Below are 17935 nucleotides of genomic sequence, written 5' to 3'. Positions count from 1 at the left end.
TGCACATGCACAGTGCACATGCCAAAGCCTTTTCACTTTTTTGGTCTGACACGGGATAGACTGACAGGAATTCTCCTTCTTTGCCATCAGTTGATCATCATACCGCAAAGTTTCCGGGCGCATGATGTTATCACTTATCAGGCAAAGAATGTGGGGGAGAGGCGCGATATGGACGCTGATTGACGAGGCCGATACGACTCGTGTTGCATGACTAGTCCAGGAACTGCGGCGGTCAGCCTTCGCTTGTCAGCTCCCTCAAACTTGGCCCCGTGTCTTGTAATACTTTTCTCTGTCAGTACCGGTCATACTACCTGCAACTCCATATACGAATAATGATGGCGGTATGAGTCCAGAACCTGGATCGCGCACAGAGTGTTATGTCCCCCTGTCACTTTTTGTCAGGATGGGATCCATTCTCAGTGTAGGACGTCTGTTGCAGAGGTAACAAGGGACTCTGAGAATTGTATCTCGGGGCATTCAGACCGAGAGCCCAGCTAGAAACACATATGCTACGGGCTTCCCCACTTGTTGGCTGTAAGGTCCATTTACGAAGGGTGCCACCGAAGGGAGGCGTCCCGCAATATCCGTGGCCATACCCATTCAGAGGCCCAGCGTCTGCCCACATGCTCCTCCTTTAGCCAGCTTCTGTCCGATTCTGGGGCCGCCGAAGGCTAAACGCTAGGGTGATTTGGGCAGTCTTCTAGGTTCGGATTTGGCCTCATGGATGGGGTGATTGCTGATAACACACGGGAGGGTCGGTCGGGATACCGTTCTGGCATTCTGGAAACTTACCAGGGAGGATGTCGGCCGTAGCCTTTGGTACTGTGAGGATCGTGGGATTCATGGTCGTGTCGTAAGGATATTCGGCGGCGAGAAAAATTAATTGCATTTTCAAATTGGAGTACATCATTATCTGATGGCAAGGTCTGGGTACGATGCGATCAACGAAACCATTGGGGCGCTCAGATCATTTTGTAGGCTTCAAAGCTGCTGGATTGGTCTTTGGGGCAAAGCAATAGTATGCAAGGTCCTTTTTGGGTGCGTGGGAGGGACACTGTTTCCGGGCCTTGTCGTCACTTTGGGCTGAAGTGGTGTGAACACAGTATCCGTATCAATCAGCCAAATCGACATGGATCAGGCGGTGCTCAAGACTGCAAGAGATAGCGTAGGTAGACGGTACCCTCGCGGTACTCCGGACGGCGTATCTGGTAAGTAGAGAGGTACATGACCATGAGTGTCGGTGAGGCATCAGGATGAGTTACTTTCACCCGACGGACTCCATTCCGCCTATCTGTCTCCCCGAGTTATTATCGTTGTTGGGATATTCTTTTCTGCCTGACGGCCTCTGGCAGTCGCTTCGGCATTTCCTCCTGGTCACTTTCCCGCAAGAATCTGGACCGCGGGTACTTCGGCGCTTTGGCGTCTTTTTCCTTCTTTCCCCATCTTTTTCTTTCCCATCCCCCGTATCAAATCTACTTTGCCTTTAGGTACCAACCGCGCACACGTTTACCCTGAACCAGATGATGCACAGGTCACCACGCCCACGCCCAAAGTAACATCACTGTCATCACATCATTTTGTTGTCCCATTATCGAATTCAACCACTAAGTCGATCGAACCTCGGACCGACATTCCCACCCATCAACAACTGTCACAGCTTTGCCAATTTTCCGACCCCATCAGTGCCATCACATCAGTGCTCTTCGGTCCCTCGGAGGCACTCCCAAACCTTACAATTTGCCCCGGACTATCCATCGGCTTACGGATCCCTTGACCAGTTTGATCAGCAAGGCACGCCCGCGAAACACAAAACAGAACAAGGGGCAAAACCTGCAAGAGAAAGGAATCACCAACACAACCTGGGGTGCGAGGATATACATAGAAGTGGTCAACTCGAATCAGTTTCACACAAAAGTGTGGGCGGCAATCCGAGTCGTCCAATCTTTCCATCCGGACACGCTTTTGCGTCGGGCGATGCATCAGGAATTAATTGATCCTTGATCCATCATCTAAATCCACGGAGGGTATCTCCCTACGGGGACTGACACTCAGGCCCCTTCACCTCGTCATTTTTTACACTTTCGACGAGGACCGATAAGGATCACGCTAGCTGTTCTTCGCCGTGCGCTGTGCCCACACTTTTGGCCTCAGAAAAATCACCTCAGGGCAACGGTCATAGCCTACCGCCCACCCACCCAGACTCCGGTATCTCCCACTGTTACGACACCATCCTGCAGCAGGGTCCCCCCGAAGACACGGCCTACCCTCCCACATTCCCAAGGCATTCTCGGCTGGACAACCCTCGCCTCTTTCTGCAATCTTCCGTCAGGAAAAAAAAGAAGACAGACGCACGTATTCTGCAGACCCCTGCTCCCCCCAGTCTCCAGTCTCCAGTCCGCATTGCCGGATCGGATTCGCACACAAACTTCTCTCTTCTCCAACATCAGCGTCAAGCCCTCCCTCGCAAATTACTGCATCTCTGACGCTTCGTCACCTCCCTGCCTTTCTTTTCCTCCTTCATCCCCCAATATTTCTCTGACCACACCATTACGATACGGCACCACTCGATCACCCGATTCTGCCAGACCACCCGCGCTACCAGTCCAACTTCCCATTCCAATTCTACCGAGTACGTCTTCCCGACCCCAGAGTCGGCCTGCCTTGCGCTTTCGTCACGCCCGCTATTGAGTGGATGAATCACGGCCCCCCACGATAAGCGATCATCTTTGGGGAAGACAGAAAGGTCCTCCGGCTCTCCCTTCGCTCGAATGCAACCTTCTTCGTCTGCAGTAAACTTTACTGCTCTCCTCAACCCTTCTCCTCCTTCTTCTTCCCCAGACACCCCGACTACGGCCACCTCGCAGCCGCCTCAACAGAGTGTTAGCACCGGCACGCAATCAACCAGCACCTCGATAACGACACAGACCGACGGTAATATGGCTGCCGCTGTCTGTCTATTACCTACGGCTATGGCCACTCAGACAAACAACAACGACGACCGACAGGACCTTCCGCGCCCGTACAAATGTCCTCTCTGCGACCGAGCCTTTCACCGCCTGGAACATCAGACAAGACACATTCGCACACACACGGGAGAGAAGCCTCATGCCTGCCAGTTCCCCGGGTGCAGTAAGCGCTTCAGTCGATCGGACGAGTTGACCCGACACTCGCGCATTCACAACAACCCCAACTCGCGCCGCAACCAAAAAACCCATCAAGTCGCTGCCGCTGCTGCGTTGGCTGGTCTACAGGATGGGACTAATCAGAACGTCAATTCCCAGGCGCAAATGATGCCGCCACCCAACAAGAACATGCAGAGGTCAGCACCGAATTCTGCCGCCGCCTCGCCCAATGTCTCGCCGCCTCACTCCTTCGCTGTTCATGCTGGCCATGGACACCTGGGGCATTTTGGACGACATGACGATAGAGGTAACAGCATGGATATCAATCTGCTCGCTTCAGCTGCTTCTCAGATTGAGAGAGACGACCACATAGCGCGTGTGCCTTATCAACACCAGCATCATCTTTTCAGTCATCGAACCGCCAACAGTAACGGCCGTCTGCCCTCATTATCGGCCTACGCCATCTCTTCGCACCCTATGTCAAGATCTCATTCGCAAGAGAACCACGAAGACGACCACCGCCACAAGCGATCAAGACCGAGCTCGCCTCATTCTACTGCTCCTTCATCGCCTACATTCTCCCACGAGTCAATCTCGCCCACTCCAGACCATACACCGTTAGCCACTCCGGGGCATTCACCTCGTCTTCGACCTCACCATGGCAGTGATCTACAACTACCTGGCTTGCGCCATCTTTCATTAGGGCATACACCACTTTTGGCGCCGATGGAGCCTCAGGCTGATGGATCGTACTCTCACATTCCACCACCTCAACACACCGGCCCCTCTATCGCAGACATCGTCACAGGAACGCAACGTAAACTGCCAGTCCCACAACTTCCGAAACTGGGTGTCAGTGATATGCTACATCCTCCAAGTGGGCTTAGTTCTGGCGAATCAAGTACGGCTGCGTCTATCAATGGCGACTTTTCCAGATGACTGTAGCGGAAAGGCTGGCGCTTATGGAGTTTTACAAGAATCGGACAGCACGATGTAACTGAACTCGCCTCTTTTTCCATCACGAATTCTGTTTATTTGGAGTTTTCAGGCAGAAGTATGTTTTTCCGCACATGGCATTGCATCAGGAATCATCCGGGGTCGAGGCACGACAGCGAGGAGCAAATTATAGACGGACAAGGGATACCATGGGATACCGCGCGGATGAATGCGCCGAATAGAATTGGGTTTTTTTGCGGACAGAGATTGTATGGCAAATGGTGTCGAGTCAGGCAAACGGGCTCTGCTGCTGTTGCTACAGCCAATCCCACAGTTACATGTGTAATTTTCCAGACAATCCAAATGCATCTTTTCCAGCAATAACAGTGCCTGGCCTAGCGGCAAACGTTGTGGCGGGGAGCCATGCTTTCCCATGATGCTGCCTACGGTATTCTTGCTCTGAGAACATGGGTGCAAATGACATACTGAGTTCTATGTCCTTCCGGATTCATACTTCCATCATTCATCGTCGAATGGTTCTTGATCTTGGCCGCTCCATGTTTCCGGGATATGCGCCGCTGAGTCACGATGCATCACGACATTCTACAAGGGCTTGAACAATATCAATACCTAAGCCATGCACGCCCACGAAGCCCCGGACTCGCTTAGAAGACAGATAAAGCCTCCTGATTAAGGCAGTCGTTCTTGCACCAGTGTCAAGGAGGGTGTCCTCCTGCCGGATAAGCAAAATAGGCTGAGGCGGTGGTAAATCGACCATTCACCTGCTCGCTCCAGGCGATCAACTCAGCTGTTCCCCAACTTGCCAATGCGCCCAACCTTGGGCTGAGAGGCTTCTCAGCAGACACTCACAGACAGACATCTTATCGGCCCGTGCAACACAATCCCCCCCACACTATGCAGGCCTCATCTCATGCGTGACCTGGTCCGGCTGAACAACTGACTGAAAGCATTGATCTCATTTGCCTCCAGTGGGGGCCAGGAGCGATTGCTGTCCACGAAGGAGCCAATGTGAGGCCTGAACCATGGTAATCATGTCCACCTCACCCTCGTCTCCGCGTATGCAGCGGAGCTGTGGTGTTTCCCGGGAACGACAACAAGATCAGTATCTGTCGGAGAAACAAACAATAATATGCCGGGGAATTTGGCGGAGACTCCAACATGTGGGGATCAAAAAGTTGCAATACTGCCCGGGGTGTCTTGACCTGTACCAAGTCTTCCCGGATGAAAAGTTACAACCCAACACTAGAACCATCTTTCTGGACCAGGTCTCATGCCGCGTTTGCCGAGAGAGTCCCGAGCAGAATGGACAATTTGCTGAGGATTGCTTTCCCCGATGTCGCAATGACTTCGGCTTGATCTATCAAAGTTTCATTTATTGCTTGATGGACAGAATTAACGAGCTAGCAGTGGGTATCGGTCACATCGAAAAGTCTTAACCAGATACCAGCCGTGCGTGGCGACCCATGTGCCTTTCGCACAGGCATGAGTCCGAGCATGTTCTGGACTTTGTCAAATCTTGTACCACCCTCGGATATTGTTTTGAGATAGCCGTGAGTGAGGACATTATTGCCCGGGGGGTTGTCCTCCGCTCTAGTCTCCTTCTCATTGGCAGCCAGGCTGAAAGATGATTACTACAGAGGACACCACTGCTGCGGCGGGCCAGTCACGTCAATATGTGGAGATCCAGATCAATTACTCAGGGAGGAATGTGTGTCAGATTCTCGTGATAAAACATGTCTTGACTACCTAGGTACTCGGGCGGATGTCTTCATCAGGCTAAATGTCACCCGGGACACGATACCGGTGGTCCGAGGCTCTCACATCTCACGACTTGGCAGCCCTCATACACCAAACTGGTCTCTTATTGTTTGGCGACTCAAGGTATGTATCAATTGTTGGGTTGGATCGGCACAGACCTGATTCAAAAAGACGCGAGGTGCAGTGAGAGAGGGTACTTCAGCCCCAGATGAGATAATCTGTGAGCAAAATTACGCCATCCAAATGTACATTTCTGCAACTTCCTTCTGCCCGAAAACAGGCTGTGAAGCATGGATCGTCCTTGCTAGTATGAGACAAAGCTTTGGCAAACCAACATGAGCACGTCGTGATTATTCAATAATTGATTCATGGATGGTCAATGTGCTCCCCTGAGAACCTCATCAGAGGGTGAGGAGTGACCCCACCGGCATCAACTAAGTAATCCTTCTTCCGAAGGTGGTGGTGGTGGGGGAACACGGAGATCCTGGGGCACTTCCTTCTCATCAAGGCCTCGAAATGCCTTTTTGCGGGGAATGCTACATGCAGTCTACTGGACAATTCCGTTTTTTTGTCACTTTTACACAACAACTCAGACGACGTTACAGTTCATGACTGGGCATCCGAGCGGGGGTGACGAGGGCTTTACTCGACCTCGCCGGCATCCACTGGCCGGGAACATGGGCAAGCGGAATGCGCAGGCACATGCTGAAATTCGAAACCCGCTGTTTTCCGCCTTGAGGATCGACAATTCAACAGAAACTTACGTCAAAGCTTACGTTGAGGGTGGATGACGAGCACTTTTGCATCTCACTTGTCGCCATGTTGTGTGACTCTCTTATCTCTAGTCGGGGCGCAGAAGATACGACTGATTACCGGTTCAGATGCCGATCGAGTCAGTGGCTAGTTGCTTTGCTCTTGTACCGCGCACTCAAACCACAGTATCTTCGAAGACAAAGACTTTTGCCTGTCGCCGGTAATTGCTCTTCTGTCGCTCTCCATATGCTGATTGATGAGACGCAACCTTTGTCTGATCAGTGAACTCAATCCGTCACCGAACCTTCTGACACGAGTCTTGGGAACGAAAACGAAAAGGCTGCATCACTGGTAAGCGGCAGTAATAAGTTAACATTTCATGAGGTATTACTATGCAGCAGCCCAGAGTTCTTAGACACGAGCTTTGTTGCGGAAAGGCATTGGTATCACTAAGAATGACAACAGGAGCAGGATAGATACGACAACGAGGCATGGGGGGAGGTGGACGATCAATCCAATTCTCACAAGAGAGCTTTCCAACCTCTTATCATTCCCAGTCGACTCTCCATTCGCGAAAGTCTATACTGATTCAAGTCCCACTCGCGCAAGTTGCAACAAGAAAATCCCCATACGGATGGCAGTGTGAGGAACAGACCGTCTTTGATGGTGTTAGCGGAACCGATGTATTTGGTGGAGGCCATGGATGATCGACAATTTCTCAGCCTCCTCCACACCCGCCATTGACTGACTGGAGCTTTCCCCGTGCAGTTGTTGCAAGAGATTATTGCATCCGAACTTGGTCCCTCCGCCCGTTGAGGAGAATTGACCTTGCTGTTAGGTTTGGCAAGCCTTGTTTCTTTGCCTCACGTTCCGACGGATCTGTAAGTTACTGATCGAGATTCTAAACTCGCATTTCAAGGCCAGCGGTGGCCGTCCTGGGGTGTGGACCAACTGAAGAACAAACTACTTGTTGTTTCCAGAATGGGGTGCTATCGCCGCTTCTGATCGGTGATCAAAGTCCTGATAAACATTGTCGGTGTTTTGGACCGATGCGAAGTTTGAGATAAACGGCCCGTTTTGACGCCTACCGATGACGTTGACGAGTATCCTTGTATGTACTCCGGTTCGGGGTATCTATTGCCCATCATTATTATTGAGCACCATGCCTTGCACCATGCCTTGCACCGTTCAGCTCCTTATCAGAGCTTCGATGATCACCTTTTGGAGGTCTCGGGATGTGGTCCAGGTACGGTGGGCACGGGTGGGCTCTTCCGGTTACCATTAGGCGGATGGCCGTATCTGTTTCGCAAATGCTGCCTGTTGCTGTTGTTCGAATCACTTGATTCTGCTGGTTACGCAGATGGGATTGTTCACCGTATGCATCTGGCCTCGCTGGCTTGTCCCCCGGATTTATTTTGTGGGAGACTCCCGCATCTTGCCGTGCATCTCCGCACCGTCGACTGCTGCAGGGTCAGCTGTTCAAGGCTGTACACAGGCTTCGATTTCAGCATGTTCAAAGGGAGAATCTCAGCAGGGGAATGGCAAACAGCGAATGGTCGTACACAGCGATTATTCACTATATGCTAACGCTAGGACCCCCCTATCATGCATCATGCCGTAGAACTCATCGCTTGCTCATGCTGATGTGTCAGATCACAAACAAAACATGCCGCCATCTAACATTCTCCCTCGACAGCTCTGGAAACTTCGTGTGCATCACTTCCAAGCACTCAATCCAGCCCATGGGTCCGCAGCCTGGCCTCCACCCTGCACCTGTTGCGGAGGTAGCTGCCCTTGCTGCTGCTGGGGCTGCTGCTGAGCATACCGATTGGGTTGTTGGTAATTCGCGTATCCTCCTGGACCACTGGCCCATACGCCAGACTGGTTCGGCGGATATTGCGTCATAGAACCTCCGCCGGGCGGGCCAGGCGGTGGTGGTGGGGGCACGTAGTTTTGCGGAATGTTGTAAGGTGATGGCAGGTAGTTCTGATACCCAGGCTGCGATTGAGGGACCTGCGGATGCGGTGAGGGAGATTGATAGGCTCCCGGCGTCGGTGCTGTCTGTTGATAGGGGTATTGAGGGTGCGAGTATTGGTGGCCTGGAGCAGAGAAATTCATGGGCTGTATTGGAGTGTGCGACTGTGGTTGGGGTTGTGATTGTTGTTGAGGGAAGTATGCGTTCAGTGAGCCGGGCGGAGGAGATGTGACTGGCGAAAATGGGTAAGACTGCTGACCACCTGGCTGTTGAGTTGGCGAGGTGACCGCCGATCGTTCTGGGTAGGCCATTGGGTTGTAGCCTGTAGTCAAGGGTGTCGCGGCACCTTGAGCAAATGCATGTTGAGAGTCGATAGGAGACGGATTCGAGGGTTGCGACTGTGCTTGCGGCTGATGCGAGTATCCATTCTGTACGACTGGTGCGGGTGAGGAGCGCGGAGGTATTGTGAAGCGCGGATCGGGATTGCTCTTAGGGTATGTCGAAACAGGTGCTGGAGATCTAGTTGCGTTCAGTGCAGGTAAGGGAGGAAGAGCAGGGGGTTCTGTTGTCGAAGGAGAAGCTGTTTTGGGCTCCATGGACAGCCTGTTCATCAGCTCCTGCATTCGCTTCTGCTCCGCTGCCGCTTGTCCACTTGATGAGGTGTTCTTGGTTTGTTCGATTTGATGGAGAAGTTGAGCTCCTTCGGCCCTGCGGTTGCTGACGAAAGACTCGACGTTCTTCTCCAGACTGTCGACACTCTCCTTCATCTCCTTGTAGAAGCTCTGGGCGCGCATCAGACCTTGAACAAGATCTTCGTGAGCACTGAATACCCGTTTGTACCGACTAAGTACACTGTTTCGCTGCTTCTGGATTGCATCGTATTTCTGTTGGTCTGATCGAACTCGCTTATCTTGAAGTAGGTCACCGTATGCCTTGGTCAGTTCTTTCAGCAGCGAGGACTGTTTGTGGACGGTGGAAATGAGGCGGTTTTGGTGTGACCGGAATTTTTCCAATTCGGCTTGGAACAGTTGGTTTTCCTGGTTGGCGATAGCCTTTTTGTTCAAAATGAGGACGTTCGATATGTCGTCGGTATGGACTTTCTCCTTGAGGTCTTTGAGAACTTGCGTCCTCTCGCGTTTGACTAGATTGAGTTTTCGTAGCAGATCCTCGACCCTTTCAATCTGATCTGCTACGGACAAGCCGCCCTCGCCATAGTCTTCGTCGAGTAGTGAGCCCTCCTCAGCCTCTCGCCCTTTGCCCTTCGACCCAGCTCCGGCTTTGATTAAGGCTTGCTGATACAGGACATCAGACTCGCCATGTTCACCAGCCTTCCTCACTTCTTCAAAATCACCTTCGTACTGTCTGGCAGTCGCCAAAAGTTGCGAGTCGCTAGCACCAGCTTCGTCCACAGTGTCTCGATAACTTCGAATATCTGCCCTCAGGGTCGAGGTCAACCTGGAACTGGGCTGCTGTGTCCAATCTGCTCCGTACTTTGATCTCATTTTCTCGCACACGCTCTCTTCCATGTCAAGTTGCTTGGAGCTTTTTGACAGACTGTCCAAGACAGTCTGCTTGTCCCTCTGGAGCTGTTCGAATGCACTGTTGAAAGGCGGGTGGTTCGCGATCTCCTGACACCAGCGCTCGAATTCTCTATCCACACCCATCTCCTGATCCAGTCCGCCTTTTAAAATGTTCAGACTGCCTGGGAGCTTCAGATAATCAAGGCTTGCCGCCATCTCGCCGTTTGCTTGCTCGACCTTCTCGGCTTCGGAACGAATCAGCTTGGCCTTTTCTTCATCGTACATACTGGCCGACTCCGTTACAGACATCGGCACGATTTTCTGGAAGAGGTCCGGGCCGATTATTCTTTGGATGTCTTGCCCTTGATACAATTCTGAAAGCGGAATGGCTTTGGCTGCGGGAACTTTTGTGACTGGAGATAATGAGGCTTCGGCGGGTACTGTCTGGTGATAGATGAAGTCGTTGTCTTTTACAAGGGCGCCCAGCTTTTCCTGCACCGATTCCAATTGCCTTCGTATTATGTTTTGTGACGTCGAACTGGTGTCAGCGCCCAAAGTCGAGGAGGGCGCAGGAGAAGAGGGAAATGCTTTGGCCAACGAAAGGGCCTGCTTGCTCGATTTCTCTGCGAGCTGCAATCGAGCGATCGCCGAACCGTGCTGATTTGTCTCATCATCTGCCAACGCTTGGTAGTATTCTGCTAGTGAGGACAGATGTAGAGCCTTGATCTGGATAAACTTCAACCAGGAATAATCGAATACCCCACGGACACTCTCGGCTTCTAACCCTTCCTTTGCCTGACCGAAGAGAAACTGCGCTTGCGCGGCAAGTTTGGCTAGCAGAGCGGGCTTCTTCGCATCCCGAACCTGTTTCTCCAAGAATATCTCTTGCGCCTGACCTAACATGATGTGTATCAAGCTCTTGACTGTGTCACGATTCAGGTCGGTCGACGGCGCATGCAAGAAGTTCTCGTTGATGTAGGTAAACATGCCTGCGGAAGCCTGAAACGAGTGATATGCCGTCTTGAGGTCCTTGTCCTCTGACCGATTTTGAGCGGCTGCATGGCACGAAAGGACCGCAGATATGTTGAATATGACTGAAGCTTTCTCGAAAGCTAAGGAGTACTGGGATGTCGCGGTATGTGTAAATGCGTCGTACCAGGTGAAGGATATCTTGATGTGATTTTCGTCCACAGGGAATCTCAGATCTAACAGTTCAAGTTGCCCATAGTACCGGTACAGCAAGTCTCTTCCTGAGGCTGAATCATTTCCGGCTCCTCTCATGTCCTGCCTCAGCCTGTTTAACGTGGCTGTCTCCTCGGTGAACTTTTCTGGATCATCGCCGTAGGACGTGCGTATATAATTCTTCAATGGGGCCACCCAGTCTATCTCGCTCGTCTGCTTGAGCGGACATGATAGCATCGGTGCCTGCACCATTGTGACGGTGGCGTTCGGACCGCGGGAGGATTAGAGGTATATCAAGGATTAGAGAGGACGGAAGGATGTATAAGGCACCAAGAACACCATTATGGGGCAGGATTTTGGCGACGGCTCAGAAGCATTCGAGGGTCGCAGGTAGCCGCCAAAAGGTAAGTTGACATATGATGGATGCAATGGCGATTGGGTGAAATCCGAACAATTGAGTCTGGATTCACAACATACTAAGCTACTAACTTAGGCCTTTCACGGAACGGTCCATGTAGATCTGGACATACAGTACTTGTAGTACTTGTATCCCAGACATGCATATATGCCCTTTACAAGGTATACTGTTTATACCATTATATGGTCCTTTCGACTATCCCATCCGCCATCTATTTACACATTGAGTTGATGGGTATCCTCTTCGCCTCAACGATCACGCCTTATGCAATTATTGTACACTTTGTCCGCAGGCCTAAACGATGTCAGACAAGTGATGATCCAGCTGCCTTTGTGGAACATCTTCTCTTCGAATGAAAGGATGCAGTCCACAACCGTTGTCGCCATCGCTATGAATATATAAAATCAAGAAGTTGGGATTTTCAACTTGAACAAAATGTCATGGATCATCCAGAGCCCGAGGCTTTCTTCGGCTCGTCATCGTCTTTGGCGTCTGGTTTGGACGCTGTGTCCTTCTCATCCGTCTCCAAGTTATCGTGCTGGTGGGTAAGCTTGTGCCAGGCGGACTTCAAGAACCCTTCGTTCTTATGATCTGAGGCTTTGTTTGATGGCTGGGATGGTTTGCTGTCCTTGGTAGGTTCCCTGGGTGAAAGGTAAGTATTGCCCGACCTTTCAGAATTCATCAACTCACTGCTTATACTGGTTCACATTCATAATGCGTTTTGCCGTCTTGTCACCCATCTCATCGGCCAGCATTTCCAGGATTGTCCTCTGGTTGGCTGTCAAGTACTTGGGCATATTGACCTTGAACTCAACTCGTAAATCACCAGAAGCAGGTCCCCGTCCACCAAGTCGCTGCATACCCATGCCAGGTAAGGTGATTCTATCTCCGGTGCCCGTGCCGGTCGAGATCTTCACCTTGACGTCTCCATCTAGTGTCGGAACTTGCACTTCGCCTCCCAGCATAGCGGTGGTCAAAGGTATTGAGGCTGTGTAAAGAACATCTGCCCCGTTGCGGCTGAATCTGGCGTCTGGCGCCACACGAATAAAGACGTAAAGGTCTCCACGCTGACTTCGGGCATTGGGATCGGCGGACACGCCTGTCGGAGGAGCATCACCTTCGCCGGACACACGTAACCTCATTCCGTCCTCGACACCACCTGGGATGTCGACCTGCACAGTCTTCCTTTGCCGAACAACTCCGTTGCCAGAACAAGTGTTGCACTCCGAGCCTCTTGGTATGGTCACTCCGGTGCCGCTGCAAGTAGAACATGTACTTGACATCTGGAAGCCTTGCTGCATGACATGTATCCTGGTACCCGTGCCATTACACGACTTGCATTGCTGCCGTTGTGCACCCTGTTTCATTCCATTGCCTTTACAGGTGCCGCACTGGACAAGCGGCGTGATGGTGATGTTCTTGGTCACGCCTTTCGCAGCATCCATAAAAGAAATGTTCGTCTGGACTTCAATGTTCTCGCCCACCAGAATCTCCTCTTGGAAAGGCGAAGATCGCCTTCCTCGTCCCCCGCGGCGCCCGCCAGTGAAAGCACCAAACAAATCCTCGAAGTTGAACTCAGCTCCAAAACCTCCTCCTCCTCCTCCTCCTCCACCGAAACCGGAAAATGGATTGCCACCACCAGCAAATGGATTTCCGCCAGCAGCTCCGGCATCGAAACCGGCGCCTTGATCAAATGCTGCGGCCCCAAACTGATCATAAGCTGCCTTCTTCTGAGGATCGTTCAACAATTCGTAGGCTGACTGTGCATCGGTAAATTTCTCCTTTGCGCTCGCTTCTTTATTCGTGTCCGGATGATATTTCTTTGCCAATGCATAGTAGGCCTTCTTTATTTCCGAGGTACTGGCATTCTTTCCCACTCCTAACGTCGCATAAGGATCTTTCGTCGCCTGGAAAGCTGCTGTTGCGGAGAAGGGTCGGGTCTGCGTTGACGGACTTGATCGAGGTATCGAAGGTGATTGTTGGGCCAAAGGTCTCTTGGAGGTAGCGGAGTAATAAAATTCTCTCGTCTGGGGTTTGCGACCGAGATTGTTACAATGTCGAGGGCATTGTATCGAGGCTCTGATTAATCGCGGAGCCGAAGCGGCCCACGCAGTGCTTGCCGCGCTCATCGAGTATGAGATGCTGACGCTGCGTAACCTGCGTCTTGAGTTTTATAACTGCTTGAAGTCGTAAACATCGAATTGAGCCTGCCGCGCATTGGCAGAGTGTTGTACAGTGTATTAGAACGATTGATTGATGGTTATCGTCGGCCAAAGACTCAGAAAGTTCCAGGCTTTTCGCCGTCCGCGTCCGAAGTAAAAAAATCCGGCTCGCCGCAGTTTCCTTATGGAGACCAATATCAACTAGTAGCTGATAATGTCATCGACTTCAATTACGCAGCGAGGGTGGCACCTAGAGAAGTCCTCGAGCAGAGCCGCAGTCTCTTCTTTACTTTTCCCTCAGTCCCTTCCTCTAACTCCCTGCGCATTATCCTGTCTCCCAGGTTTCCTTGTGGGAGTATTGGAGTGCGGCAACAAGACCATACCGTGTCGCGCCACTCCTTGCACGACACCACTGCCGGAGCATGCTTCGCGGCCAGATTATACCATGGCGAAACGCCCTCCGGAATGGCCAACGCCACATTTGTAGAGACTGTCGGCGTCAAATAATACAGAGAAATGGCTTGAGTTACTCCGCGACGACTCTCTCACCGTCACCACTGTTTCCTGTCGCCGCCAGACAGGGATTACAAATACGACAATTCTCCTCGCACCCAGTCCGTCAGAAAGACAAGCCACCTGAAGATGACCCTCCCACACCACCGGAAGGTGCGGATGCAAAAGCAAAGAAACTAGAGAATGAGTTGGAGGACGCACCTCGCACGGAAGACAGTGCCGAATCCAAGAGGTCGCCTTCTGACCCTCAACCTATACCTCAATCTTCCTCGAGTGATGGCAAGCCTGCTGCAGCTGGAGGAAGTGGTGGAGATTCGTCCTCAGGTACCGCACAAAGCTCAGGAGGTGGAAGCGATGGTGGGAAGCGTGGACGGAGAACTACTCAGATCTCAAAGCCCACTGTCCCCGAAGTCTACCCTCAGGTCATGGCCATACCCATTGCGAAACGTCCTCTGTTTCCAGGATTTTACAAGGCGATCACGATAAGAGACCCCAATGTCGTTGCCGCCATCACGGAAATGATGAAGAGGGGGCAGCCTTATGTGGGCGCATTCCTGTTCAAGGACGATACCGCCGATAAGGACATCATCGAGAAGATGGATGATGTTCACGAGGTTGGCGTATTTGCTCAAATAACGAGTGCCTTTCCTGTGCACGGGGATGAGCATAGCTTGACAGCCGTGCTATATCCCCATCGCCGAATCAAGATGTCTGCTCTACTGCCCCCGTCAGGAGAGCAAGGTCCGTCAGTCGTCGAGGTGCAACCTGTAAAAGAAGCAAAACCGAAAACTGATGGGACTGACGGCAAAGGCGACGTTGTGGCGAGTTTCGAAGAGTCCAACAAAGACCAGTCGGCTCAGTTAAGCGTATACGAACCAACCGCATTCCTTCGCAAATTCCCAGTCTCTCTGGTCAACGTTGAGAACTTGGGTGAAGTGCCTTATGACAAGAAGAGCGACGTGATCAAAGCCTTGACATCCGAAATTGTCAACGTCTTCAAGGAGGTTGCTAGCTTGAACCAGCTCTTCAGAGATCAGATCTCCGACTTCAGTGTTTCACAGTCCGCAGGCAATGTGCTTGAAGAGCCCGCCAAACTGGCAGACTTTGCAGCAGCGGTCTCTTCTGGCGAGATCGATGAGCTGCAGGATGTCTTGCAAACAATGAACATCGAAGAGAGGCTACACAAGGCCCTGGTTGTGCTGAAGAAGGAGTTGATGAACGCCAAACTGCAGTCGAAGATTTCCAAAGACGTCGAAAGCAAGATCCAGAAACGACAACGCGAGTACTGGCTGATGGAGCAAATGAAGGGTATTCGTCGCGAGTTGGGCATTGAATCCGATGGCAAGGACAAATTGGTGGAGAAGTTCAAGGAAAAGGCTCAGAAGCTGGCCATGCCTGAAGCGGTCAAAAAGGTTTTCGAGGAGGAGCTTAACAAGCTGGCTCATCTTGAACCAGCTGCTTCCGAGTTCAACGTTACACGGAATTACCTGGACTGGATCACGCAAATTCCTTGGGGTCAAAGAAGTGCCGAGAACTTTGGTATCAAGAATGCCATGACCGTTCTGGACGAAGATCATTATGGCTTGAAAGACGTCAAAGACCGCATCCTGGAGTTTATTGCAGTCGGAAAGCTCCGTGGTACTGTCGAAGGCAAGATTCTCTGCTTCGTCGGGCCACCCGGTGTGGGCAAGACGTCAATTGGCAAGTCGATCGCACGAGCATTGAACCGACAGTACTATCGCTTCAGTGTTGGTGGTCTTACTGATGTCGCTGAGATCAAGGGTCATCGTCGAACCTACGTTGGCGCTCTTCCCGGCAGAATCATTCAAGCGCTCAAAAAATGCCAAACGGAAAATCCTCTCATTCTTATCGATGAGGTAGACAAGATTGGACGTGGCCATCAAGGAGATCCGTCGTCTGCCCTGCTCGAATTGTTGGACCCCGAGCAGAATTCCAGCTTCTTGGACCACTACATGGATGTTCCCGTCGACCTTTCGAAGGTCCTCTTTGTTTGTACAGCAAACATGACTGACACCATTCCCCGACCACTCCTTGATCGAATGGAATTGATCGAACTCAGCGGGTACGTTTCCGACGAGAAGAAGGCCATCGCAGACCGCTACCTTGCACCCCAGGCAAAGGAAATGTCTGGCTTGAAAGACGTGGATGTCAAGCTAGATGAGTCGGCCATTGAAGAACTTATCAACAAATACTGCCGCGAGTCTGGTGTGCGAAACCTCAAAAAACAAATTGAGAAAGTATATCGCAAGTCGGCCTTGAAAATCATCCAAGATCTTGGTGAAGAAGCGCTGCCTGAGTCTGAGGCACTGACCCCCGAAGGCAAAGCCGCCCTCGAAGAGAGTAAGAAAGATACCTCGGATGTCAAAGACACTCCCGAGACCATTGAAAAGGAGACCACGGAACAGCCACGGATTGCGCTCAAAGTGCCAGACTCCGTCCACGTTTCCATCACGAAAGACAACTTGAAAGACTATGTCGGACCGCCTGTCTTCACCTCGGACCGTCTGTATGAGACGACCCCTCCCGGAGTTGCCATGGGTCTTGCTTGGACTAGCATGGGTGGCGCTGCTCTTTATGTTGAGTCAATTCTCGATACAGCATTGTCACATTCAAGCAGGCCTGGTCTCGAACGCACGGGTAATCTGAAAAATGTCATGAAGGAGTCGACCTTGATTGCGTATTCATTCGCCAAACACGTTATGGCTACACAATATCCGGAAAATCACTTCTTCGAACACGCGAGAATTCATCTTCACTGTCCTGAAGGTGCCGTCCAGAAGGACGGTCCGTCCGCGGGTATCACGATGGCAACATCTCTCCTGAGTCTGGCCATGAACAAGCAGCTTAATCCTGAATTGGCCATGACTGGCGAGTTGACCGTAACAGGCAAGGTCCTCAGAATAGGTGGGTTGAGAGAAAAGACCGTCGCAGCACGACGGGCCGGTTGTTCGAAAATTTTGTTCCCCAAGGACAACTGGGGTGATTGGTGCGAGCTGCCTGATGTAAGTCTCCCACTACGCGTTACATCATGTGAATATTTGAACTAACATGTGTCCGACAGAACATCAAGAACGGCATCGAAGGGCACGCCGTTGACTGGTACAGTGATGTGTTCGACATTGTCTTCCCCGATGTGAACGCTCAAGAGGTGAACAGCCTGTGGAAGGACGCCTTGAAGAAACCAAAGAAAAGTGAGAAAGACCGTGATGAAGAAGATGATGATTGAGAGAGTACTCATGGTAGAGCACGGTTATCTATGCCCATCCACATGTTATCGTGTGGGAGCTCCTCAGCACAACCAAGGTGTCTGCCACGTTGGCTATTGCATTTTCGGTCGTGTGCGTGGCTCAGCGTATAATTGAATAGATGACACGCATACACACTCAGGTCTGGCAGGGCAGGGCCGGGGAGGGAATCGGGTCGAGAAACTGGCGAGCACAATGTTACGCGGCATTTATATTATTGTGCAGACGTGAAAGTGAGGTAAAGGAGGACGTCAACCGTACCGCCGCGAGACGACAAATGCCCATGGTTGGTCGTTTGAAAAACATGGA

At 51.6% G+C, this 17935-nt stretch overlaps 3 protein-coding genes across 3 annotated transcripts; 2 read left to right on the top strand and 1 right to left on the bottom strand.

The window, feature by feature from the left end:
• Positions 1 to 2768: 2768 nt before the first annotated feature.
• EDD37DRAFT_647907 (zinc-finger protein CreA/MIG) lies at positions 2769 to 4061 on the top strand (the record flags this gene model as incomplete). The annotated part of the gene is made up of 1 exon (XM_062817952.1): positions 2769 to 4061. The coding sequence occupies one exon, from the start codon at positions 2769 to 2771 to the stop codon at positions 4059 to 4061; it is 1293 nt and encodes a 430-aa protein (XP_062674144.1).
• Positions 4062 to 8306: 4245 nt separating this feature from the next.
• Positions 8307 to 13814, bottom strand: EDD37DRAFT_561017 (BRO1-like domain-containing protein; the record flags this gene model as incomplete). Its single annotated transcript, XM_062813865.1, has 5 exons — positions 8307 to 8651; positions 8853 to 11510; positions 11682 to 11751; positions 12189 to 12326; positions 12385 to 13814. The coding sequence occupies 5 exons, from the start codon at positions 13812 to 13814 to the stop codon at positions 8307 to 8309; spliced, it is 4641 nt and encodes a 1546-aa protein (XP_062674143.1).
• Positions 13815 to 14072: 258 nt separating this feature from the next.
• EDD37DRAFT_301214 (lon protease like, mitochondrial) lies at positions 14073 to 17869 on the top strand. Its single transcript, XM_062811210.1, has 2 exons — positions 14073 to 17383; positions 17443 to 17869. The coding sequence occupies exons 1-2, from the start codon at positions 14270 to 14272 to the stop codon at positions 17605 to 17607; spliced, it is 3279 nt and encodes a 1092-aa protein (XP_062674142.1). The 5' UTR covers positions 14073 to 14269; the 3' UTR covers positions 17608 to 17869.
• Positions 17870 to 17935: the final 66 nt, after the last annotated feature.

Source organism: Exophiala viscosa, assembly GCF_022695815.1.
Source record: "Exophiala viscosa unplaced genomic scaffold EDD37scaffold_2, whole genome shotgun sequence".
NCBI classification, from domain to species: domain Eukaryota; kingdom Fungi; phylum Ascomycota; class Eurotiomycetes; order Chaetothyriales; family Herpotrichiellaceae; genus Exophiala; species Exophiala viscosa.
Note: the sequence above shows the minus strand (reverse complement) of the source record. Positions and strands in the feature narration are given on the sequence as shown.